Raw genomic sequence first — 24,414 nt, 5'->3', positions numbered from 1 at the left:
ATATATATATACACATGTATACATATATATATATATATATATATATATATATATATATATATATATATATATATATATACATATATATATATACAACACTATGTACAACCAATGGAATAAAAAAGGGGGGAACTCAGTTCGAACTCATTCCCTGCCAAAAACGTAAAAAACCTCAATTTATTATTTCTTTTTTTTGGCCCATTTGACCCAAAGACCAAGGAGATATGATTTTTCGAAGATCTAGACTCCCATCCACTTCCTTGTTAACTTAAAACTTAAACATTCTGTATCTCGGCTCCTGAGTACTTTTTTTTTTTCAATGAAAAATCTCTGGCAGTGGGCAAACGCGGAAAGCAATAATTGTGGCAGTGAATGAGTTAAGTATACCTGGTTCTCACCTTAGCACCTCCTCCACCACCTTAGCACCACCCACCTGTCCTAGTCCCTCCTCCTCCTCATGCCCACACCTGTTGTGTTATGATAATGAGGGGGAGGGTATGTTTTTACTATGTCACTAAAGCGCTGTTTCTCTATTGGCACGTTTGACCCTCAAGGTTTCAGCCTCCAGGTAGAAACTCAAAATAGTCAGAGAAGACATAAAACACCATAGAAACACCACCAGGGGGCTTAATGAAGTTCTATCAACCTCATAGACACATGAAAAACAGAAAAAATGGCACCACCTCGTGGCACCACCACCAGTATTGAGAAAAGTATCAATACTGCAATGTAGAAGACATCCGTTACAAGTGAAAGTCTGGTGTTCAAAATGTACTTGGGGAAAACTACAAAAGTACAAATGTACTTAAAGTACCAAAAGTAAAAGTACTGAAATGTTTGAAAATAGCTGATGCGACGCGTTGTGAGCTTGTAGATCGGCTATTTTCAAATAGCCTAGGTATAAAATAGGACTAAAGTGGTTAAAGGTAGGGTAAGTGATTTTCTTTGGTTAAAATAAGTGTTAAATAGCTCTATATTCTGATAGTACTCATTGCTATAGAGTGTTTGTTCAGTAAAAGGAGTCTCCTTGTCTCTCCAGCTCTTTATAAAACAGAAAATGCATTTTCGTTTCAGTTTCAGTTTCATTTCCAATTTTATCCAACCAGGACAGAGAACTCAATCAGGATATAGATTAAACAAGTGAAAGTGGAAGTAATGACACTAAGAAATGAGCAGACACAATTGGAACTGGAACACTATACAAATTAAGCTTAAAAATGGGTACTTTCTCCTGATTGGCTGAGATTTTGACACCTACCGGAAAATGTATTTTCTGTTTATTAAAGAGCTGGAGAGACGGGGAGACTCCTGTTACTGAACAAACACTATATAGCAATGATTACTATCAGAATATAGTGCTTTAACCTTTTAGCAAAATACTTTTTGTTTTAACCAAAAAATATCACTTACCCTACCTTTTAATGTTTTTTTATAATGTGATAATTTATATCTGCAAAGTAACTAGTAACTAAAGTTTTCAAATAATTGTAGTGGAGTAAAAGTATAATATTTGCCTCTGAGATGTAGTGGAGTAGAAATATAAGTATTGGAAATTGGAAATACTCAATTAAAATACAAATACTTCAATTTTACTTAAGTACAGTACTTGAGCACATGTACATGTATTCACCTGTCGTGCTACTGTACGAGGAGCTGCTTTTTGTGGCACGAAAGGCCTTACAGTAACTGAGGCAGTGTTGAGAGCCATTGAGACGCAGTTTATTCAGACTGTAAGGAATTTACACCCCTTTCCAATCCGGGGGAACTTCCTGTCTCTAACCATTGTCCTGGGAAACCACGTCAATCATGTCAGAGGAACAACACAGCTAGCAAGTCCATAAGCTACTTTCTTTTAACCACTTCAGACCTGGAACGCATCTGTGTCACTTTTTGATTTGAGCTAAAAAAGCATTATTTTACACTTTGGCTATTCAAAAATAGCAGATATACAAGCTCATAGCGCGGCACCGAGTGCCACGCTACGAGCTTGTATATCTGCTATATATATTTTTCATTCTAGGAAATCTTTGAATGTATGTATTTTAAAGCGAACATTTTTAACTCAAATCTTTGCTTCTGGGGGTCCCTGGAACAAAATATTTTGAGATGGGGGTCCGCGGCAAAATTCATATACATTTTGGGGTCCATGACATGAAAAAGTTTGAGGACCACTGACATAGCAACAAGTTTAAAAAAAAAAAACTGTTAGGATTTAGAGGACATTTTGTAGAATTGGAACCTCAGGCCTTAATGGGTTAACCCTATTCTGGGGGGAGCGCTCGCAGAACATGGCAGATCTTTATTCAAGCTCACACCGCATTGCGTTGTGATGGGTTGTGAGCTCGTAGATCGTCTATTTTGGCGAGAGAGATTTGGCACAGATGGAAAATAGTGCGGCCCAAGTACAGTGACGACCCCTGGTCAACCAAGTACAGTATTATTATTGTTTTAAATGTGCTAGTGGTATAAACAGCTGAGGTCTCCCAGCAAGAAGAGAATAATAGAAAGTAAACCCTTCTATAAGACCACCAAAGTTGGCCTTAACGAGGATCAGGTGTGGTGTAAACGGCAGTCCTTCCTTCCTGCACATGTGTTCCGCTCTCTAGTCTAAACAGGACGAGGACGTCTCCGCCAGCCGCTTTGAAGATAACGAGGAGCTCCGCTATTCGCTGCGTTCCATCGAGAGACACGCCCCCTGGGTGCGACACATCTTCATCGTGACCAATGGGCAGATCCCCTCCTGGCTCAACCTGGACAACTCCAGAGTCACTGTCGTCGCCCACCAGGTACAATTATGCCAGTGGTTTAATTCTGTGATCATAAATATCTGTCTGTCTACACAAGTAGACAGACAGATACAGAGATCTCCATATATGGGCACAGACAGACGGGTACAAAGCCCTGACAATATAACTCAGATATATCGGTCGGAGCGGCGGTGCGACGTAGTTTGTCCTATGTGCCTTGTTCAAAAAGACAAATTCCAAAAACACAAATCATTCATTTGAATTATTTGTATGTCAACTAAACGTCAACTAAAATGACATGATGGTGACCGTCCTAATATGAGACGACTGTGTTTCCCTGCAGGACATCTTCACAAACCACAGTCATCTGCCAACGTTCAGCTCCCCCGCCATAGAGACGCACATCCACCGCATCCCAGGCCTGTCCCAGAAGTTCATCTACCTCAACGATGACGTCATGTTCGGCAAGGACGTCTGGCCCGACGATTTCTTCAGCCATTCAAAAGGACAGAAGGTGTGACCCCCCAAAAAGATAGCATTTATTTATGCATTTGGTACAGCGAAATCAATGAATTCATATCATCCCAAAAACCTTATAAATAAACGAAAAGAAACGCATTTTGTCTATAATTTTAGTTTGTTTTGGTTAGTTTTGTAAACACACAATACAGTCTCAGTTAGTTATTGTTTTTTGTTTTTTGATTCTAGTTTTTTATCTATTTTGTTGTTTTTTTTCTTTGTTTTTTTTCGTTATTTCATTGTTAGTTTCCGTTAACGATAATAACCTTGCCTGTGACCCTGCGTGTGTGTGTGTGTAGGTGTACCTCACCTGGCCCGTTCCCAACTGTGCAGAGGGCTGTCCTGGATCCTGGATCAAAGATGGCTACTGTGACAAGGCATGCAACAACTCTGCCTGTGACTGGGACGGAGGAGACTGCCTGGGTAAGCAGGGAATGGCTTCCCCTGGTTCCTCTGCTGGGGGGGGACCTGGTCTAAATTAAATTGATATGCATTTGGCCACAGACCCCCCCATTTGACAACGTGTCGTGCCAGGAACCCCCCATGAGAGATGTAAACCATTTTTCAAAAATAGCCGATCAACAAACTGGTAGATGTTCTATTTTTGAGTTGTCAAGACATTTTATTTTTTTGTCATTTTGCTGGGGACCCACTGGAACCCCCCCCTCAAGCACCCCTGGGTGTCTCCGCAAGCCACTCTGAGAAGCCTAGTTTTATACTGTGTAAGACAAGCAATGGCTCGTGGCTCTGGGCATGTATACTCAATACACTGACAAGCATGCCGTCTCCATGGCGACGGCGTGAGCAGCTATAAATGTGTGCAGGTACAGTGTGTGAGTCAAGTGGCTCACAGCCTGTCAGATGGTTCCCAATTACATCAGTGAGTCACAGAATGTGCCTCCCAACACAACGGCACATCACGGATGAGAGTAAAGTTTTATGCAAAACTTACAGTAGCAGCGAAAATCACACTTTCAAGATTTTTCAAAAATAGCAACCTCTACGGAAACCGGGAAAGCATCTGTGTAACCACTTTAACTATTATTAATACTTTGGCTATTCAAAAATAGCAGATATACAAGCTCATAGCGTGGCACAGAGTGCCTCGCTATGAGCTTGTACATCTGGTATTTTTGAAAAATCATGAAAATGTGTGCAACTTTGAACATATATATATATATTTTTTTTTAAAGCGATTTTTTTTTTACTCAAATCTTTGCTTCCGGGTGTCCCTGGAACAAAACATTTTGAGATGGAGGTCGGCAGTTTAAAAAAAAAAACTGTTAATATTTAGAAGACGTTTGTAGAATCGGCCTTGGTTCTTAATGGGTTCCAGGGACATTACATTACATTACATTACATTACATTACAGTCATTTAGCAGACGAGGCCCTGGGTGGTAGACCGAAGTGGTCGGGCAGGGGTGTAAGCATCGACCACAGCCCGGAGGTAAGAAGGAGCTGTTCCTTTCATTGCCCTATAGGCTAGCGCCAGGGTTTTAAACTGGATGCGAGCCGCTACGGGGAGCCAGTGTAGAGAACGGAGAAGGATAGTTGTGTGGGAGAACTTGGGGCGGTTGAACACCAGACGAGCCGCAGCTTTCTGAACAAGCTCCAGAGGTCTGATGGCAGATGCCGGAGCACCAGCAAGGAGGGAGTTGCAGTAGGGACCCCCTAGAAGCAAAGATTTGAGTTAAAAATGTTTGCTTTAAAAATATATATTAGGCTAGGTTCAAAGATGTGCACACATTTTTCAGCGCTATGAGCTTTTATATCTGCTATTTTTGAATAGCCAAAGAAATCTAAAAATAATGACACAGATGCGTTCCCGGTCAAAATAAAATCTGACGACTGAAAGAAATACCACTCTTGTTCTCTTAACATGGTCTTCCTTGCCCCCGCTGCAGGTGCCGGGGCTAACGGCAGGTTTGGAGGTGGCGTTGGCGGAGCGGGGGGAGCGGGGGTCCAGCCGTGGCAGTTTGCTGGAGGTCTGGGGGGCCTGGGCGGCGTGTCTTACTGCAACCAAGGCTGCGCCAACTCCTGGCTGGCAGATAAGTTCTGTGATCAGGCCTGCAACGTGCTCTCCTGTGGTTTTGATGTCGGGGACTGTGGCCAAGGTGAGTTTAAAGCAAGGTTCTTATAATTAAATAAAACTAATGAGAACTAGATGTGAAACATGTTTGAATAAAAATAGAAATGAGGCTTTACAAAAAACGATAACTAACTGAAATTATAATGTGTGTTGTTTACACAACCATATAAAACACACTAAAATCCTAGATAAATTGTGCTTAGTTTTCGTCTTTGCCATTTTATTCCATACTCTACATAAGCCCAGTATCTTGGGTGGGTATGAAATCCTGACTAAAGGCCGATGCGCACATTCATTCAATATGTCAGGTATGAAATTAAAAAGGTCAGAAAGTTTTGCGTAATAAATCAACAAAACATATCATTTAATAAATGTATTTACAGTTAGAACTTGTGGTAAGAAAAAGAAAGGGAAAAAAAGGAAGATTTCATATTCAAGCTAAAAAAAAAGGGAAAGAATTCCGCACACCACCTGAAACTTGCAAAGATAGTCTTTATTTCAAACGTTCGTCGTTTTAAATACTTTTTTTTTTTTTTCAAATTTCAGACAATGTGTGGCGTGATTATTCCCCTTTTTGAGCTTTGATCTTCATTTGCCCAACGCACATGTGGTTAAAAGAAATGATGTGTTCATGCTGTATACCCACTGTTATTGTAATGTCTTAACCCTTTAACACATTGATTGCCTAGATCGAATATATGCGTTCTTTCAAATCCATCACTTTATTGCCTAGATTGAATACATAACTTGTCGTTCCCATGCACACAGATCCTTCCGCCTACTCGCAGGAACCTTTTTTCGTGTTTGTTTTTTTACACAATGTCGGTTCCACAGATTTTAAGATTTATTTTGGCTATTTTCGAAAAATCGTGAAAATCTGTGCAAATATTTGAATATGTATATTTTTTTAAAGCGATCTTTTAAAAACTCAAATGTTTGCTTCTGTGGGCCCCTGGAACAACATATTTTGAGATGGGATGGGGGTCCGCGGCCAAATACATATCATTTAGGGGTCCTTGACATGAAAAAGTTTGAGAACCACTGATATTATAGCAACATACGTTTTTTGAGATTTGAGTCAAATCTTTTTGCTTTAAAACATACAGTATAATGCAGTATGCAAAGATTTTCACACATTTTCATTTTTTTTAAAAAATAGCTGATCTACAAGCTCAAAGCGCGGCACTCGGTGCCGCGCTATGAGCTTGTATATCTGCTATTTTTTGATAGTCCAAAGAAATCAAAAAGATGACAGAGATGCGTTCCCGGTTTGAATGGGGATCATTGGTTTCCTGGGACAGGATGTAGTGATAACGGTGAGGGTCTCTTTATCCCGCAGATCACTTTGGTGAGCTTCACCGCGTCGCCCTGATGAGAAACCAGACGGCGTACGCTCTCCCGCTGGGCGAGATCAGGCCTTATTTCAGCTTCGCCCGAGTGGCGCGCCGGGTGTCCGAGGCGCACGTGAGCGACAACCTGGCCGTGCGTCACACCTCCGTGGCCAACAAGTGGAAGACCATCCACCTGCTGCTCTACCCGGGCCAGAACGCCACCCAGATCCTCTACAATGTCACCTTCCAGGTGGGGCCCGTCGCCATCGTGACGTTTGTAGTTGACGATTAATCGGCTCTATTCACAGTAGCTATATTATGAAGAAATGCACAGGTGTTACCAATGATACTAATGAATGCTCTGTTCCATTCTGGTCAAACAGAGTCAGGGTGCTGATATTGTGCATGTTGACTCACTGGAAACACTCTGTTACACCAGTGGGTCTACAGTTGGGATCCAGGGACCCTCATGGGCTTCCAAATGGCCCCTTACGGGTGTGTAACTCTGAGAGTGTACAAATGGAACCAAATGTACCCATAAGGGTCCATTTGGTTCCATTTGTACACTCAGAGTTATGGGGGTCGTGGAAACCACTGTGCTACACTACAGTAAATGGAACAGAGCCTTCATTAGTATCATTGGTAACACTTGTGAAGGAAGTGATAATATGGCTGCTGTGCATAGAGCCTATTGACAACAATGAATATTGATTCATTTAATTGAGTTTTTGGCATTGAACATTGGAACGTTTAAGCGTTTTTAGGCTTTTGTGACCAAAAATTGCACAGGGCTGATATGACAAATAACTTCAATATACAGTAGCAGTGACTGACAATGGCTGATGCCAATAATCAAAACAAATAACGTGAGCTTGTAGATCTGCCATTTCAGCTTTTTTTTTAACCCATTTTAAATCGTGAAAGTTTGTGCAAGTCTTTGAATACATATTTTTTAAAGCGAACATTTGTCAAATATTTTGTTCCAGGGACCCCCCAGAAGCAAAGATTTGATGTGTTCGCTTTAGAAAAATATATATTCAAAGATTTGCAAAAAAATGTCACGATAATTTTTTTTTTTTTTAAATAGCAGATCTACAAGCTCATAGCACGGCACTGCTATGCTATGAGCTTGTATGTCTGCTATTTTTGAATAGCCAAATAAATCTAAAAAGGACACTGATGCGTTCACAGGTCTTAACACATTGGACGCCAGAGGTTAATCTCATAATGTACCTACCAGTGCCAAGCTCTTTTTGTTGTTTTTTTGTTTTTTTCATGTCGTCATAGCCCCCGCTAAATCCGTTTAAAATCCGCGTTCATTTGGTTCGACACAAACACGGGATCCGTGAAAAACAACAACAAAAAAATCCGAGCCGATCCGTGCCGCCATCTTGAAGTTACAGGCGAGAACGTTAGACAGGGCGATGCGGTGAGGAAAACAACAAGGGAGATAAATCCATTCTAAGCTGACGCCCAGACAGGAAACGGATGCGAGCGAAAAAAACGGAACCAGTTTTATTTCGTTTCCGGTCGGCCCCGGAACCGGAAATGGGTCCGGAATGTGCACTTTTTCGATTTAACATGGGAAATGCGAGTCGCGTAGATCTACGCGACTGGCACACTGCGGCTTTAAATCGTTTGGCGTAGATCTACGCGACTGGCACGCGATGTGTTAATGGGTTAATGCTTGAAAGTATCAATTTTCAACTGATGAATTTATGCAAATGAATGTAATAGATTCTGACAATAATGCGAAACAATTGCGGTTATCTCAAATAGTTGCGATCAGGCGATTATTATATACAGGGTTCCCACGGTCATGAAATTCCTGGAAATATTTTGAAATTTGAAAAAATGTTTTCCAGGCCTGGAAATGGTTTGGAATTAATCAAATGTTTTGGAAAATATTTGGCCATCGTCTCTGTCCAAAACTGTAACTTTTCAGGATTCAAATTCTAAAATGGCGAAAGTAGCAGATCTACAAGCTCAAAACGCGTCGTTTTGCGCTGCGTTTTGAGCTTGTAGATCTGCTACTTTTGATGCTTTTGTGTGACACTGGATGATTTACAAAAAAACACAAAAAGTTAAAATACAGAGATAGGAGGTTTCTGCCCGACAGCAACGAAATACATTGTTTTTGTCTAACATTACGTGAAAGATTGGTAAATCGTGGTAACATGCAGTGCTACTGTACTTGATACGTTGTTAGCTTGTAGAGCTGTTCCTTTTGTCACGTGACACCTTCGCTCGAGTCTGTCTTGTGTTTTTGTTTTTGTTTCTGTTTCTAATCATTGAATATTTTTTATTTTTATTTCTGCTGCATGTTAAGCACTTTGTGAGTCCTCTCTGTGAAAAGTGCTATACAAATAAAATTTACTTACTTACTTACTTGGGGCATTGATGGCACACTGGTTTAAGAGTCTCATTATTGCACTGTATGATTTCTATAGTCCTGGAAATGGGGTAAAATACTTTGGAAACGTTTTGAAAATTCATTGTTAAAAATGTGTGGGAACCCTGTATATAATAATTGTGACAAACCTTACTTCCAGGGCGAGGATGACCTGGAGTTCACCATGAGCTTCACCGTAGCCGTGGACACGCGGCTGGTTCCTCCGGCCAGCAACGTCACCCAACTGGCCAGCAAGGACGGAAACAAAGAACCCAAGACGACCACCCCCACCCCGGAGCCCGCCTTCCCTTTCTCCGACGTCCCCGAGGACAGAAGGGGTCCCAAGGTCCTACGGAGGCGCCCCGGGGAGGAGCCCGAGGTGTCCGTGGAAGTGCCCGCCGTGGTCAACCTCACGCTCTTACCGGCGGCGGTGAGCAATGAGCTTCAAAGGCTGGAGGAGAAGCTTCTTATCGGTGACATCACCGTGAAGGGTTATAACCTCACCAAGGCCGCGCTGCTGGCGCCGTACAAAACGCTGGCGCTGGGACCGCCGAACCGGCACGACGTGGATCCACAGGCGGCCGCCCAGGACCATGCCAAAGTACAAGGTAGGCCATATAAAGACCTGGACCTGCTGCCAAAACCCGCAGAGCCCCTGGACATCATCCAGGAAGGAAAAGATGATGAAAAGACAGACAAAGAAGATAAACCCACGGTGGAGCGAGACAAACTAAAAGCGGCGACTCCCGTCCCGGTGCCGATCGATGACGATCCTCGTCAACGAGCGGGGGGGGACACCCCCCCTTCGTCTCTCAGGGCTCTTCTGGACGTGGTGAAGGACAACAAGCCGCTCTCCTCCTCCTCCAAGCTGCTGAACTCTCTGGTGGACAGCATGAACAGAGTCAAAAGCGCGGAGAGCAAGGCAGACGGCGGGGGGGCGAGGGCCCCGGCAGCACAGGCCGACGGGGAGCTGCGGGCCCCCTCAGCAGCACAGGCTGACGGGGGGCCGAGGGCCCCAGTGGGCCGGAGACTCCATCACTACACCTCAGCAGACAGAGGCTTCCTGCCCTGGGAGAGAAAGAAATACTTTCAGGACCTGCTTGAGGTAAGTCCTGGAATTAACCACATTTAAAGCCTAGCATCCCTACTCTGGGCAGGTTATAATAGGCAAACGTCGGGCCTCATTCACAAAACTCTTCTTCAACTTCTACTGTAAGAACTAAAACAGCAACAAAAACACATTTTCTAAAACTCACTGGTATATATAGGTCAATAGAACTCTGGAATGTTCTGCCCAAAAACGCCTTATCTACAATCCATAATAAAATTACTTTAAAAAAAACATCTTTCCAAGTAACTTGTCAAGTATGTAACTGTTATTTGTGTATTTGTATAATTTGACTGGACTGTTGGATTAGATTTTATATAATAATATAATTTGTCTTTTTGTACTAATAAAATCTTTACTTTTATTACTTTTATTTGTAATTTTTAGTTGTATATGTGTATTGCATTTACTTTGTTCAGGACCCCAGGAAGAGGCTCATGCATGTGTCTCTAATGGCGATCTATTAATAAACATAAACTGTATTTTAGTGTAGCTCTGCTCCTAACTTCCCTGGCTTTCTCCCTTGCTTTGTTGTTGTTGTTGTTGTTGTTGTTGTTGTCTCATGATGACGGCGTCAAAAGGAAGGGGAGCGGCTGCAGACAGAGCTGCTGTACAAGAGTGACAGTGCCTCCGCTGGCCGGAGGCTGCAGGACACCTTCGCCGACTCGCTGCGCTACGTCAACAAACTGCTCAACGGACAGTTCGGGTTCACCTCCCGAAAGGTCCCCGCCCACATGCCCCACATGATCGACAGGCTCATCATGCAGGAGCTGCAGGACATGTGAGTCACTGACCCCCCGATCAGATACTAGCAGTGCTGGAAGAAGTACTCAGACCCCATTAAGAAGAATTAAGACCTGAGGCGATTCTTGAAAAAAATCGAAATCCTAACAGTTTTTGGAAAAAAATCAAAAAAATATTTTTTCAAGATTTTTCAAAAATAGCAGATCTACAAGCTCATCTGCTATTTTTGAATAGCCAAAGAAATCTAAAGAGACAGATGCGTTCCAGGTCTTAATGGGTTAATAATGTGTTTTATTACACAGCTTGGTTGAATGCTTGATTCTGATTGGTCAATCGCTGAATTCAGCGGTGTATTATTTCTGGATAATGACGATGAGCTCAATAACAGACCGCTGTCTAATCAAAGACTCAGAGCACCTGCTCATATCAACCTGCACTGCTTGATTTTGTGCTGTATCCAACATAACAGCCATGTAAACAAACACACCATGTCATTTACAACTAAACGTTGCTCTCGAGAATGTTTTTGAAAACATTTGAAGCGAGAAATAGACAATGTAGTAACCGAAAATGCATTCTATTTGATCCACTACACTTCCTTGTTTTCCGAGGCGACCGTGTCCGCCCAGCGCAACACTTATGGAATACTTTCATAGCTGTAAGCAAGGAAATACTTTGTACTTTGTTTATAAACGTTTTTGAGAATTAAGCTATTGCCTGCCAAAAACGTTCTTCACAAAGAACCAGGAGATAACATTTTCCAAAAGTTGCTGCTCCACTCACTTCAATGTTAAAAAATAAACAGACAAAAAACATTTTTCCTATGTTTTACCATGTAAACTGCTAGCAGAGGTGGCAAACTATTTTTTTAAAACCCTGGCAGTGAATGTTTTTAAGTAGCCGTGTAATAAGCGGGATAATGTACCCTTTACTGGTCGTTGTTGTTGATAAATAACCCCCTTCAGGATGATTGAACACCGAGGCAATACCACCGGCAAAGGGTACATCATCCCTTGCATATAAAGCACTTTGAATTGTGTTGAAATGTACTGTACAAACACTGTACACTGTGCCTCTCAGGTTCCCGGAGGGGTTCGACAAGACGTCGGCCCACCGCGTGCGCCACCCCGAGGACATGCAGTTCGCCTTCTCCTACTTCTACTTCCTGATGAGCGCCGTGCAGCAGCACAACGTGTCCCAGGTGTTCGACGACATCGACACCGACCACTCGGGCGTCCTGTCGGACCGCGAGATCCGCACGCTCGCCACCAGGATCCACGAGCTGCCCCTCAGCCTACAGGTACCATCAGTCCAGGTCCAAGGTGGAGATTCCCCGTTACCGAACAAACACTTTATAGCAATGATTGCCATCACGATATAGAGCTATTTAACACTTATTTTAACCCCAAAGATATCACTTACTTGCCCTTCTAATTAGATTGTGTGTGTTATTGAATTGCAGGACCTGACAGGTCTGGAGCAGATGTTGATCAACTGTTCCAAGACCCTTCCCACCAATCTGACACAGCTGCACCTCATCAACCCAACGCAGGAGGCCTACTACGACCCCAGCATGGTCAGTTAATACTGGATATTATTATACATTTTTTACCTTTTACCGGTTTCCTGCGCAAGTGCTTATAATTTTTTGACCTTTGTCAGGATCGAAATGTCTCAATAGAAGAGCAGGAAGACCAAATACAACCACCCCAATTGTATAAGTTATATATTGTACTAGACCATACCCGTCGGGGGATATGAGCACCCAAAGTGCAGTTTGGGTTATGCGCTGTCTGTGCACAGACAGTATATCAGGGATGGAAAGTGACTGTTGGTACCTGCAACAGTTCCAACACACGCGCGCGCGCACCCGTTGCCTCGTGTCCACACACACACACACACACACACACACACACACACTTAGACTCCAATACACTTCCTGGTTAACTTATGACTTCAAAAGCCTGTATCTCGGCTCCTGTGTACTTTTTGTTTTTACGATGTATTTTCGACTATTTTCAACTGGCTGCAACTATGGAACGGATTACCGAATGTTTTTAATCTTTTTCCCCGGATTGTACGAGACCTCTATGTGTGTAATGAGGGTATCACCGTGAGGACGGTGATCACTGAAAATGTTTTGTGACTACTTGAAAAAGGTTCAAAAATTGTTAAAAATCCAGGCACTGGAGGTACCCTGTTTTGAAAAACCCCTGGCACTCAATGTGTTAATTATTGTCTCCGCCAGAGGTGGAGAGTATGTTTTCGTTCTTGTCATTCTGTGTGTCCGTCTCAGCCAAGCTAACATTGGTCAAGCTTCACGTGACACGTGACAATATGTTGTCACCAATGCTTTTGATTGGCTAGCGAGACGCATGAAGAAATAAAAACCTATAAATAGGTTTGTCACTTCAAAAAATCATTTATATTTTTTGAGTGAGCTTCCATCAGCCAAGCTAACATTGGTCAAGTGACACGTGACAATATGTAATATAAATAGGTAAGACAGGATTAATCAGGAACAGTACTGGCGGAGACCTGTGCTCCGAGGAGCACATTTTCTAGTTGTAGTTGAAATAGTTTATATTTTGGAAATAAGTGGTTAAATGGAAAAGTTCTGTTTGTTTGTTTGCTTGGCCGTTGTATAATTCAAGTTACATGTTCTTTTCATGTACAGTATTGAAGTTTAATCTATACTTCATTTTAAATTTGAATCCACAGCCTCCAGTAACAAAGGGTCTGGTGCTCCACTGCAAGCCCATCACGGAACGCATCCACAAGGCCTTCCGAGACCAGAACAAATACAAGTACTGACACTCACATCTCACGTCTGTTCCAGCTGTTCTGGAACAGATGTGTTCTGTTCTGTTCTCATGTGATACGATCACTCCATACGGAGCTAACGTGCTTTATTTCCGGCCGATCAAGGTTTGAGATCATGGGCGAGGAAGAGATCGCATTCAAGATGGTGCGGACCAACGTCTCCCATGTGGTGGGGCAGCTGGATGACATCAGGAAGAATCCCAGGTGAGGATCAGGGTTATTATCGTTACAACTAACTTTCCTCTTCTATCCCGGATTTGAACCTGGGTCTCCTGGGTCTCCTGGGTCTCCACAAGTGCTGAATTTATTTTTACCGTTTAGCTCAGTGGTTTTCAACCTTTTTCGCGCCAAGGACACCCAAATTGACACATATTAGCCCACGGACCGCCATTTTAAAAGATATATCAGGGACTCAACCATTTTGATTTCTTGGGGGTCCCAATCTACACTGTAGTATCATCATCATCATCATCACCATCAACATCATCAGTGTTCATTTAACTCTGAGAGTGTACAAATGGAACCAAATGGACCCGTTAGGGTCCATTTGGTTCCATTTGTACACTCTCAGAGTTACAGACACATAAGGGTCAATTTCGTTCCTAACTATCAATTTGGCTGGGGACCCCCTGGAACCCCCTCAAGGACCACTGGTTGAGAACCACTAGAGCCTGCCGGCCTGCTTGCTCTGGGGAGAGTTTGACCTTCAGGTCATAATTCGTGTCGAACCAGAAACAGGATCGTGTCAAAGGTCGTGTCCAACCTTGACACAGGATCTAAATGTCTCAATAGAGGAGCAGGGAGACCAAATACAACCATCCCAGTTGTATACGTTATATTGTATTGACATACTCTACCATACAGATTGGCCAAAATAACATTTATTCACTAAAGGAAATGACATAATAGAGCTTTAACTAAAATCAACAAAATAACAAAAACAGTAAGTGTCTGATTTTGAACCTAAGACTACATTTTCTGATGTGAGGAGATGTTTTAAGTTCAGGGAAAAAAAAAGGTGTTTTGTGTATTATAAATGTCTGTGTCGTCGTGCGTGAGGAATGTATGTGCACTGACACGAAACGCTTCAAAATCTGCGAAATACTAATCTAAAATCACAGTAGTTACTTGTACTAAACCACTAACTCAGGGGTCTTCAACAGGGGGTCCGGGACCCCTAGGGGGTCCTCAGAGTTACTACAGGGGGTCCGCCAAATCTTTGTGTGATTTTTACCTTAACCACTTCAACCAAGCATCCCTATTCTGAGGAGAACTTTAGCCAAAAAGTACTACTTTAGATCTAAGTAGATCAACGCCTCGCGCTGCGAGGCGTTGTGCGCTTGTAGATCTGCTATTTTCGGCAAAGTGGTTTGGTGTAGGGGGAAAAAAGAGCAGACTAAGTACAGAGTGAAAGGTCAGGTTTACTCAGTATTGTTTAAGTGCATGGTTACATGTCTGGAAATACACATTAACATGAATCCAACATGATAGTGCTTTGAAACAAGTCTATGAAGCTGCCGATGAAATCTATGAAAAAATACATATTTTATACAATATAATGGGGGTCCCTGCTTTATCTCGCTATCAGCCAAGGGGTCCTTCGCCTGAAAACGTTGAAGACCCCTGCACTAACTGACGACTGCATTATGTGTCCTGTAGGAAGTTCATCTGCCTGAACGACAACATAGATCACACTCATAAAGACGCCGCCACAGTGAAGGCCGTGCTCAGAGACTTCTATGAGTCCATGTTCCCACTGGCCTCCCAGTTTGAGCTGCCCCGGGAGTACCGCAACCGTTTCCTCCACATGGACGAACTGCACGAATGGTAGGATACCAAGACAAGACATGACTGAATGGTAGGATACCAAGACAAGACATGACTGAATGGTAGGATACCAAGACAAGACATGACTGAATGGTAGGATACCAAGACAAGACATGACTGAATGGTAGCATACCAAGACAAGACATGCAGAATCAGAATCAGAATCAATCTTTATTGTCACATCACATTACAAGTAAGTGGGTGAAATTCTTGGTTGTGTCATCATTGCAGTTAAAAGATAGTCATCTCATAGAGAGAGAGGAGAGAGGAGAAGCATAAAGTGCATAATATGACTAAACTACATATATATAATATCTATAATAATGTGAGTGAGTGCATAAAAGTGTTTACAAGAAATGTCCCTTTTAAAGCACATTTCACAGTTCTGTGCAGTGTCACCAATTTCTGTTCAGCAGCCGGATTGCTGCGGGGTAGAAACTGTTCAATAATCTGGTGGTACTGCTCGCCAGGCTCCTATACCGTTTGCCTGGCCGTGGATGCGGCAGCGGTTCGAACAGATTATGGCTGGGATGGTAAAAGTCCTTGATGACAATTTCGTCAACAAATAAAAACTAGACTAAAATGTTAGTGAGGGAGTGGAGAAGAGATCCAGTACAACTAAAAGACAAGTCATTTTATGTTTGGTTGCGCTCGGGTGTTGAAAATAGCAGATCTACAAGCTCACAACGCATCATTTCCACAATTGTTTTTTTTTGGGGGGAAAATAGCAGATGCCGCGCTACGAGCTTGTATATCTGCTATTTTTGAATAGCCAAAGAAAGTGACACAGATGCGTTCCCGGTCTTAATGGGTTAAGCTCCTATTTATTGGTATCACAAAGAAAACTTCCATACTATCATTAGTGTTTTTTGGCCAATTATTTGGGGCCCCACTTGCAATACCCTCGTGGCCCACCGGTGGTCCCCGGCCCACAGGTTGAGAACCACTTGGCATGCTGCCATTCCTTTCGGGTGGCATCTGTCAAATGCTGGGGTGGTGCCAGGCTGCCAGCCCATAATAATTCACTCCGTTTCCTCCTGACACACCATCAGTCTCGTCATCGGAAACCTTTATCATGTCGGTTGTTGTTTTTTGTCGCTCTATTTAAAGCGTGTGTGTGTGCGTGTGTGTGTGTGTGTGTGTGTGTGTATAGGCGTGTGTATCGGGACAAGCTGAAGTTCTGGACACACTGTGTCCTCGTGACGCTCGTCATCTTCACTGTCATCTCCTTCTTCGCTGAACAGGTCAGTGTTGTACATTCTCTCTCTCTCTCTCTCTCTCTCTCTCTCTTTCTCTTTCTCTTTCTCTCTCTCTCTCTCTCTCTCTCAGAGACAGACCATTATCTTGTTTCCATGGTTACAACCCAGAGTATTTTGGTCTGTGTAACACTTTGTCACCTGACTGACTCCTATCATTGTGTTGTGAGGACGCGTCTTCTTACCCACACAAGCTCACAACCATCACAATTGTACCATTTTATCATGAGCCTTAGTCGGGACCAATTATATGAAGATAGGTTGAAAATGGGTGAAGTCGTCCTTTAAGTGCTCTATATTCTGATGGTAATCATTGCTATAGAGTGTAACAGGGGGTCTTCCTGTCTCTCCAGCTCTTTAATAAGCAGAAAATACATGTTTCAGGTCAGGATACGTACTTGATGAAGTGATGACCACTGCAACATGGGAGGGAAAAGCATCTGTGTCATTATAAATTGTAGCCGTATTTTAGGCTTTGGCTTGTATATCTGCTTTGGCAGATATACAAGCTCATAGCACGGCACCTTCTTCTTCTTTCGTGTATCATCGTCATATGTCCAGCTCAGTGTCGCAAAGCCACGCCAATGTCTCTGGTCCCACTTGGAAGAGGCCGTCCTCTGAAGGAGGTCTGTACAGAGGACAGGTGGTGATGATGTGGTCGGCAGTCTGCTCAGGCTCGCCACACTCGCATACTGCGCTGTCTGTCAGGCCCCACTTCTTCATGGGCGACTTGAACCGGCCAACCCCAGTACGGAGGCGGTTCAGCAGTGTCCACTGCCGGCGTGGTAGGTGTTCTCCTTGGACTCCATCCCCAGGGTCTAGGATGTGATGGTGCATCCGTGACGGCTCAGCCGACTCCCACTCCCGTCTCCAGGCATTTTCCAGCCATGCTCTTACAGACATGTCCTCAGGGATGGTTCCAAGCATCTGTTGTGCTGTCCTGCTGAAGGGGTGGCGGGACTTCAGCCTGCTTGGGGGCACTGCCTTAGTTGTTGTTTCGTGCAGAATATGCCAGTCATGTTCGTTGGCTTTCCTAGCAAGCGCGAGGGTAGCGGCCTCTCGTCTTAGGCTGGCTGGGGCAATTCCCGCTAGGACTGACAGGTAGGGCACAGGGTCCCTACCTGGGTCCCTACCTAGCACGGCACCAAGCTTGTAGATCTGCTATTTTTGAAACATCGTGAACATTTGTGCAAATCTTTGAATATATATGTTTTAAAGTCATCATTTCTTTACTCAAAGCTTCTGGAGATCCCCGGAATCAAATATTTTGAGATGGAGGGTCCGCGGCCAAATACATATAATTTTGGGGGTCCTTAACCCATTGAGACCTGAAGCCAATTCTACATGTCTCCTAAATCTCAACAGTTTTCTGAAAAACGTATGTTTCTGTATCAGTGGTGCTCAATCTTTTTCATGTCAAGGACCCCCAAAATTATATGTATTTGGCCGCAGACCCCCATCAAAATATTTTGTTCCAGGGACCCCCCAGAAGCAAAGATTTGAGTTAAAAATGTTCCCTTTAAAAATATATATATTCAAGGATTTGCACACATTTTCACGATTTTTCAAAAATAGCAGATCTACAAGCTCGTAGCGCGGCACTTGGTGCCGCGCTATGAGCTTGTATATCTGCTATTTTTGAATAGCCCAAAGTGTAAAATAATGCTTTTTAGCTCAAATCTAAAAATGACACAGTTCCAAAAAAGTTTGAGCAAAATAGGTTTTTCAGAAAAGTGTTAGGATTTAGAAGACATTTGTACAAACGGACCTTGAATTACGATAGAGCAGCTGCTTTGGAACTGTAAAGTTCCCGGTTCAATCCCCGGCCCCATCCTGGCTTAGCGTTAGAGTGTCCTTGAGCAAGACACTGAACCCTAGCTGCTCCCCTGGTAGTTAGTGTGGGTAAATGCAGGGGACAAATTCCAGGTATGTGCAAAATGTACTTATGGGCAAAACACACCCCAACAACTATCTTATGTGAAAATCCCTGTCGGTGGAAACGTGGCTCTCACGTTACTCAACAAACTTAACAGAAGACCTTCTAGTGTTTGTGTGGCAACGTGACACCATCTTTGTTGGCACCAGTGGTGGATAAAGTACTCAAATGTTTTACTTAGGAAAAAGTATCAATGCTGCAATGTAAAAAATACTCTGTTCCAAGTAAAAGTCCGGAATTCAAGTAAGTAAAAGTACAAAAGTATTGGTATCAAAATGTACTTAAAGTACCAAAAGTAGAAAGTACTCATTGTGCAGAATGTACCATTTCACAAGTTTTCAAATGTATAAAGTGTATAGAAATAGCAGATCTACAAGCTCACAATGCGTCGCATCGCAACGCATTGTGAGCTTGTAGATCTGCTATTTTCAAATTGCCAAGGGCTGAAGTGATGTATTGTTAATGTAATGTATGTTTTTTAATAATCAAAATCTACAAAGTAACTAGTAACTACAGTTTTCAAATAATTGTAGTGGAGTAAAAGTACAATATTTGCGTCTGAGATGTAGTGGAGTAGAAGTAAAAGTAATAATTGTACTTGAGCACAGTACTTGAGTAAATGTACTTATTTACTTTACATCACTGGTGGCAACGTGAGACCGTCTTTGTGTGGCACTGCCCAAACCACTGCCAGGGTTGGATTCTGTCCTCTCCCCCTGTCAGACGGGTGGGAGTGCAGGCCTATTAGAGGTGTACACGCTCCTGTGTGATTTACTACACCCTTCAACCTTCCTGTGATTAACAACTTGACACAGACATTGACGGCATAAACGCCACTCAGGATTTTTACAACAACGAGTGCCATGTCAGTTGTACTTGGCCCGGGTCTGAGCCGTTTGAGGGCGCTGACCTAATCTAAGCCGTATTCTCGGTGTCCAGTTCCTCCTTAGTGAATCTAAAGAAAGATTAACAGTTGGAAAGACCTTTTGAAGGAAGGGCCCGCCGCCCCCTTCCATTGTTGCCCCCAGGGGACCTCTTGTCCCCATCGTGGCATGTGTGTGACCTGCAATGACAGCCAAAGTAGCTTCACACACACACACACACACACACACACACACACACACACACACACACACACACAAACGTCCACACTGTGGCGTCAGATGGCTGGCTGTCAAAGACGTCTTGTTATGGACGTGTTATGGATGGGGAATCTTAAGTCACTGCGGGAAGATGAAAAGTATCACATTTTGATGACCCCCCCAAATTGATGGGTGTATTTGGCCGCGGACCCCTAGTCCGAAAAGATTTAGTGACACGGTCTCCCTTAACCCATTAAGACCTGAAGCCGATTCTACAAATGTCTTCTAAATCCCAACAGTATTCTGAAAAACGTATGTTTCTATATCAGTGGTGCTCAAACTTTTTCATATCAAGGACCCCCAAAATGATATTATGACATGGAAACATGGAAAAGTTGGTGATATAACCGATATAGCAACATACTGGATTTAGAAAACATTTTTAGATATTTATTTGGCCGCGGATCCCCATCTTAAAATGTTTTGTTCCAGGGACCCCCCAGAAGCAAAGAATAGAGTTAAAAATGTTCGCTTTAAACAATATAGTCTAAGATTTGCACACATTTTCTCGATTTTTCAAAAATAGCAGATCTACAAGCTCGTAGCGTGGCACTCGGTGCCGCACTACGAGCTTGTATATCTGCTATTTTTGAATAGCCAAAGTGTAAAATAATGCTTTTTTAGCTCAAATAAAAAAGTGACACAGTTCCAGGTCTTAATGGGTTAATGTACCAGTGTTTTCAACCAGTCACTAGATACGTGTTTTTCTGTGGTTACCGGACGAAGCCTTCACGTGGACACGCTCAGAACATACACAGTTCACACGTCGCACAGAAAGGTCCCTGGTCGTGTTTGAAACCCAGGACCCTCTTGCTGCGATGTGACGACATCGCTTATCCCGCTTTGCCACCCGAAGTGTGACATTCTCAAAGTCCTTTGATAGCTACAGCGTTGAGCAGATATATATATATATATATATATATATATATATATATATATATATATATATATATATATATATATATATATATATATATATATATATATATATATATATATATATTTTTTTTTTTATAATTATTATTATTATCATAATTATTTTAACCCATTAAGACCTGGAACGCATCCGTGTCATTTTTAGATTTGAGCTAAAAAGCATTATTTCACACTTTGGCTATTCAAAAATAGCAGATATACAAGCTCGTAGCGCGGCACCGAGTGCCGCGCTACGAGCTTGTAGATCTGCTATTTTTGAAAAATCTTGAAAATGTGTGCAAATCTTGTGAAATATATATGTGTGAATATATATTTTCTTTGAAAGCAAACATTTTTTTAGACGCGGCCTCAGGTCTTAATGGGCTAAACTCCTGTATGGGGGGAAACTGAGCCCACATTCTGCCTCAGCAACAAATGAAAAACAGTTTTCTGGTTGTCGTTCTTGTTTTTGTTCTTCATGATGTCATTTCCTGTCTCCCTCAGCTGATCGTGCTGAAGCGCAAACTGTTCCCCCGACGCAGAATCAGCAAGGAGAGCAGCTCCGAGCGCGTGTGAAAGAAAAGAGTGGAAACTCCTCCTTTATCCTCTCCTGGTCTGCAACTTACCTCCACCACAGCTCTCCATCCTCCCCCCCCCCCTCCCCGTCCTCTGCCCCTGCTCTCGGTACCCCTGCTCCTCATTGGGTGGAGGGGACAGACATGGGGGACCGTCCCGAGTTGGTGACAGAGTCCAGACTCGGGACGTTGAACGTTTGAACGTCCTCGTGGTTAAAACGGCCCGCCGGCACGGATCAGCGATGGACGAGCTCTGGCCAGGCGCTGAGTGACAGGGAAACGGACCACTAGGCTACTGGGCCGCCCAATGTTGCAGACATGTGAAAAAAGGCAGCCACAAATCCTGTCACTACTCCTCCACTCCTCTGGGGGAGCTAGAGACCTGCATATAAGAAGTGCGCACACACACACACACACACACACACACACACACACACACACACACACACACACACACACACTCACAGAGAGGACCTTTGCCAACATGAACCAATTACCCCCTGTGGTGGCGCAGCCATGTGATTGATCTGCTGTTGAAGTGTGAAACACTGTGTGTGTGTGTGTGTGTGTGTGTGTGTGTGTGTGTGTGTGTGTGTGTGTGTGTGTGTGTGTGTGTGTTGTGTGTGTTGTGTGTGTTTGTGTGTGTGTGTGAGAGAGAGTGTGTGTTACTATAATTGTGAGGGTCAAATGTCACTACAAGTGTAGTATAATGAGAAAGAGACATCATGAGGACACTTTTCCTGATACCTCACAAGAGAAATTGTTTATGGTTTGCCAGGATTCGATTCTGTCTTCTCCACTGTCAGACGGGTGGGGATGCATGCCAAATAGAGGTGGCTATAGTTTGGCTATAATATATGATCGCAAATCTACAAGCCGAGATAGTTAGTTAAAAAATCACCCACCTAAATAGCTGATATCCTCACAAGTATAGTAATGCTGTGTGTGTGTGTGTGTGTGTGTGTGTGTGTGTGTGTGTGTGTCAAACTTCCGTCTGGCGTTTCAGAACTGAAAGTTGAAGTAGGGATTGAGAATGTCTGCGGTACGGCGTCCAATGAGAAAACACAATAAGAAGTCATCGACGGCCATCGTGAAAACCACTTGAACCCGAGCGTTCCTATTCTGGGGGGGCGAACCTTCAACGAAAACAGCTGATCTTACAGTACGACGATTGTGGATCGGCTGTTTTCTGCGAAAAGATTTGGTTTCGAGGGAAATACTAGCAGACCTAGTATTGAGCCCTGGGGGACCCCAGGCTGCCAAGTATACAGGGTTTAAGTGGTCAAGCCTAATTTATACTCTTATAGTCGGATGAGTCTTTAGCTTGAAGATCAGGTTTTTTATCGGCAAGTGGAACGGGGTATAAATTAAGCTTTACTTGTGTTGTGTTGTTACCATACTAGGGAAGAAAAAACATACATGAATTGTATATAGGCTATAGAAACTAAATCGATGAAGTGCCTTTTTTTGTAAGAGTTTGAGATTGTTCCCACAAAGCATTCCTGCACACCCAATACGTCCCTTTTTACATTTGAATCAGCTTTTTAAAAACAACGCCCTCACAGACATCGTCTTACGCGTGGGGCTGTCACGATTACAAATTCAAGTTGACGATTAATAAGTCACTCAAATTATTGCGATTAAAGATTTAATTGTGTGTTTGGCCGTTGGAACATATGAAGCCTTTTAGGCTTCCTAGTCAAAAATGGCACAGGGCAGATATGACAAATAAATGAAATATACAAAGAAATTATTGACATATTTAATAATTTTATTTTATGTAAAACGAAGCAGAAATAGCTGATCTACAAGCTTACAACGCGTTTGTGACGCGTTGTAAGCTTGTAGATCTGCTATTTCTGCTTTTTTTTATATTTGAAAATGTGTGAACATTTTTCAACATACAAACGATTATGCAAAAATAATTGCGATTATCTAAAATAATTGCGATGAGACGATTATGTAATAATTGTGACAGGCCTACTTACACGTGTCATATGACCGGCTTTCATGATTTACTACGGGAATGAGTGGGATTAAGAGTAATTATGAGCATTATTAATGTGGTGGGGGGATATTTTTTTTAAATCTATGAATGTTTGACATTGTATTTCCCAGTCGCCTGTGTGTCCCCGTGGGACCCTGCGAGTCTTCCATAGTGTCTGAAATTCAGACCCACCCTCCCCGACCGACCTGACCCACCCACCCACCCACTCTCAGCATGCTTAAATTATTTTGATTGTATTGTTCATGATGAGCCATGTGACCAGTTGTGATGCAATTTCAGATGAATGGCATGGAATGTTAATTTAGACTGTTCTCATTTTCGGTCCTTTTTTTTTAATGACTCCATAACTTTAACGGCTGATGTATGTTCGGTCGTGCTCCTCCGTCACACACAGAGCATTGTGTGAGCTTGTAGATCGGCTGTTTTCAGTGCGCAACATCGGCGCGCAACAATGTCTAAATCGAGCCTGAGGCCTGTGATTCGGTCGCCTTGAGGTCACTTGTTTGGCAAACATTCAAACTGAGGCTATACAGTATTTAAGAGTTTAGCTGCTGCTGCTGCACAAGTGAAATAATGTAATGCGATGCAAGAAGAACCCCTCCTGACAAAGATATTGTTGCTGTCGGGCAGAAACCTAGTCGCACATAACTTAAAGTTGCAAACTCTAGTAGTAGCAAACTCACAACGCATCGACGTTGTGGGCTTGTAGATCGGCTAGTTTTGAAACATTTCTAGAGAGAAAATGGTTGTTTCATGAATGTTTAACCAATGAAAAGTATTAACTAGAGCTTGTGACTTAACAATAACTACATTGGATCCATTGGAACACAGGTACTTATAAACATTTCCTGAAAAGTGAACAGTTTTTGGACATAACTAGGTTTCCAGCCTACCGTGACAATATGTTTCACATGGGAGCTTGCCCATGCACCCTCCCTCACACCTTAGCCCTAACCCCCCCCCAGTCCAAACTGAGGGCTGAAAAACAGGGCCAACACTTT

General features: G+C 42.9%; 1 protein-coding gene across 1 annotated transcript in view; it reads left to right on the top strand.

Moving 5' to 3' along the window:
- The window catches only part of gnptab (N-acetylglucosamine-1-phosphate transferase subunits alpha and beta), a 45,681-nt gene extending 23,174 nt beyond the window's left edge, over positions 1-22,507 (top strand). Inside the window, exons 9-22 of the mRNA XM_084049404.1 lie at positions 2,607-2,786; positions 3,091-3,261; positions 3,566-3,689; positions 5,172-5,381; positions 6,696-6,937; positions 9,240-10,184; positions 10,769-10,968; positions 12,012-12,231; positions 12,394-12,507; positions 13,653-13,738; positions 13,860-13,958; positions 15,414-15,581; positions 16,735-16,825; positions 21,335-22,507. Of these exons, the coding sequence (XP_083905530.1) occupies positions 2,607-2,786; positions 3,091-3,261; positions 3,566-3,689; positions 5,172-5,381; positions 6,696-6,937; positions 9,240-10,184; positions 10,769-10,968; positions 12,012-12,231; positions 12,394-12,507; positions 13,653-13,738; positions 13,860-13,958; positions 15,414-15,581; positions 16,735-16,825; positions 21,335-21,406 (2,922 nt within the window). The 3' untranslated portion in view covers positions 21,407-22,507. The remainder of the gene's footprint in view (positions 1-2,606; positions 2,787-3,090; positions 3,262-3,565; positions 3,690-5,171; positions 5,382-6,695; positions 6,938-9,239; positions 10,185-10,768; positions 10,969-12,011; positions 12,232-12,393; positions 12,508-13,652; positions 13,739-13,859; positions 13,959-15,413; positions 15,582-16,734; positions 16,826-21,334) is intronic.
- The last annotated feature ends 1,907 nt before the right edge of the window (positions 22,508-24,414 follow it).

This window comes from Gymnoscopelus microlampas (assembly GCF_963454915.1).
Source record: "Gymnoscopelus microlampas genome assembly, chromosome: 23".
NCBI lineage: Eukaryota > Metazoa > Chordata > Actinopteri > Myctophiformes > Myctophidae > Gymnoscopelus > Gymnoscopelus microlampas.
Note: the sequence above shows the minus strand (reverse complement) of the source record. Positions and strands in the feature narration are given on the sequence as shown.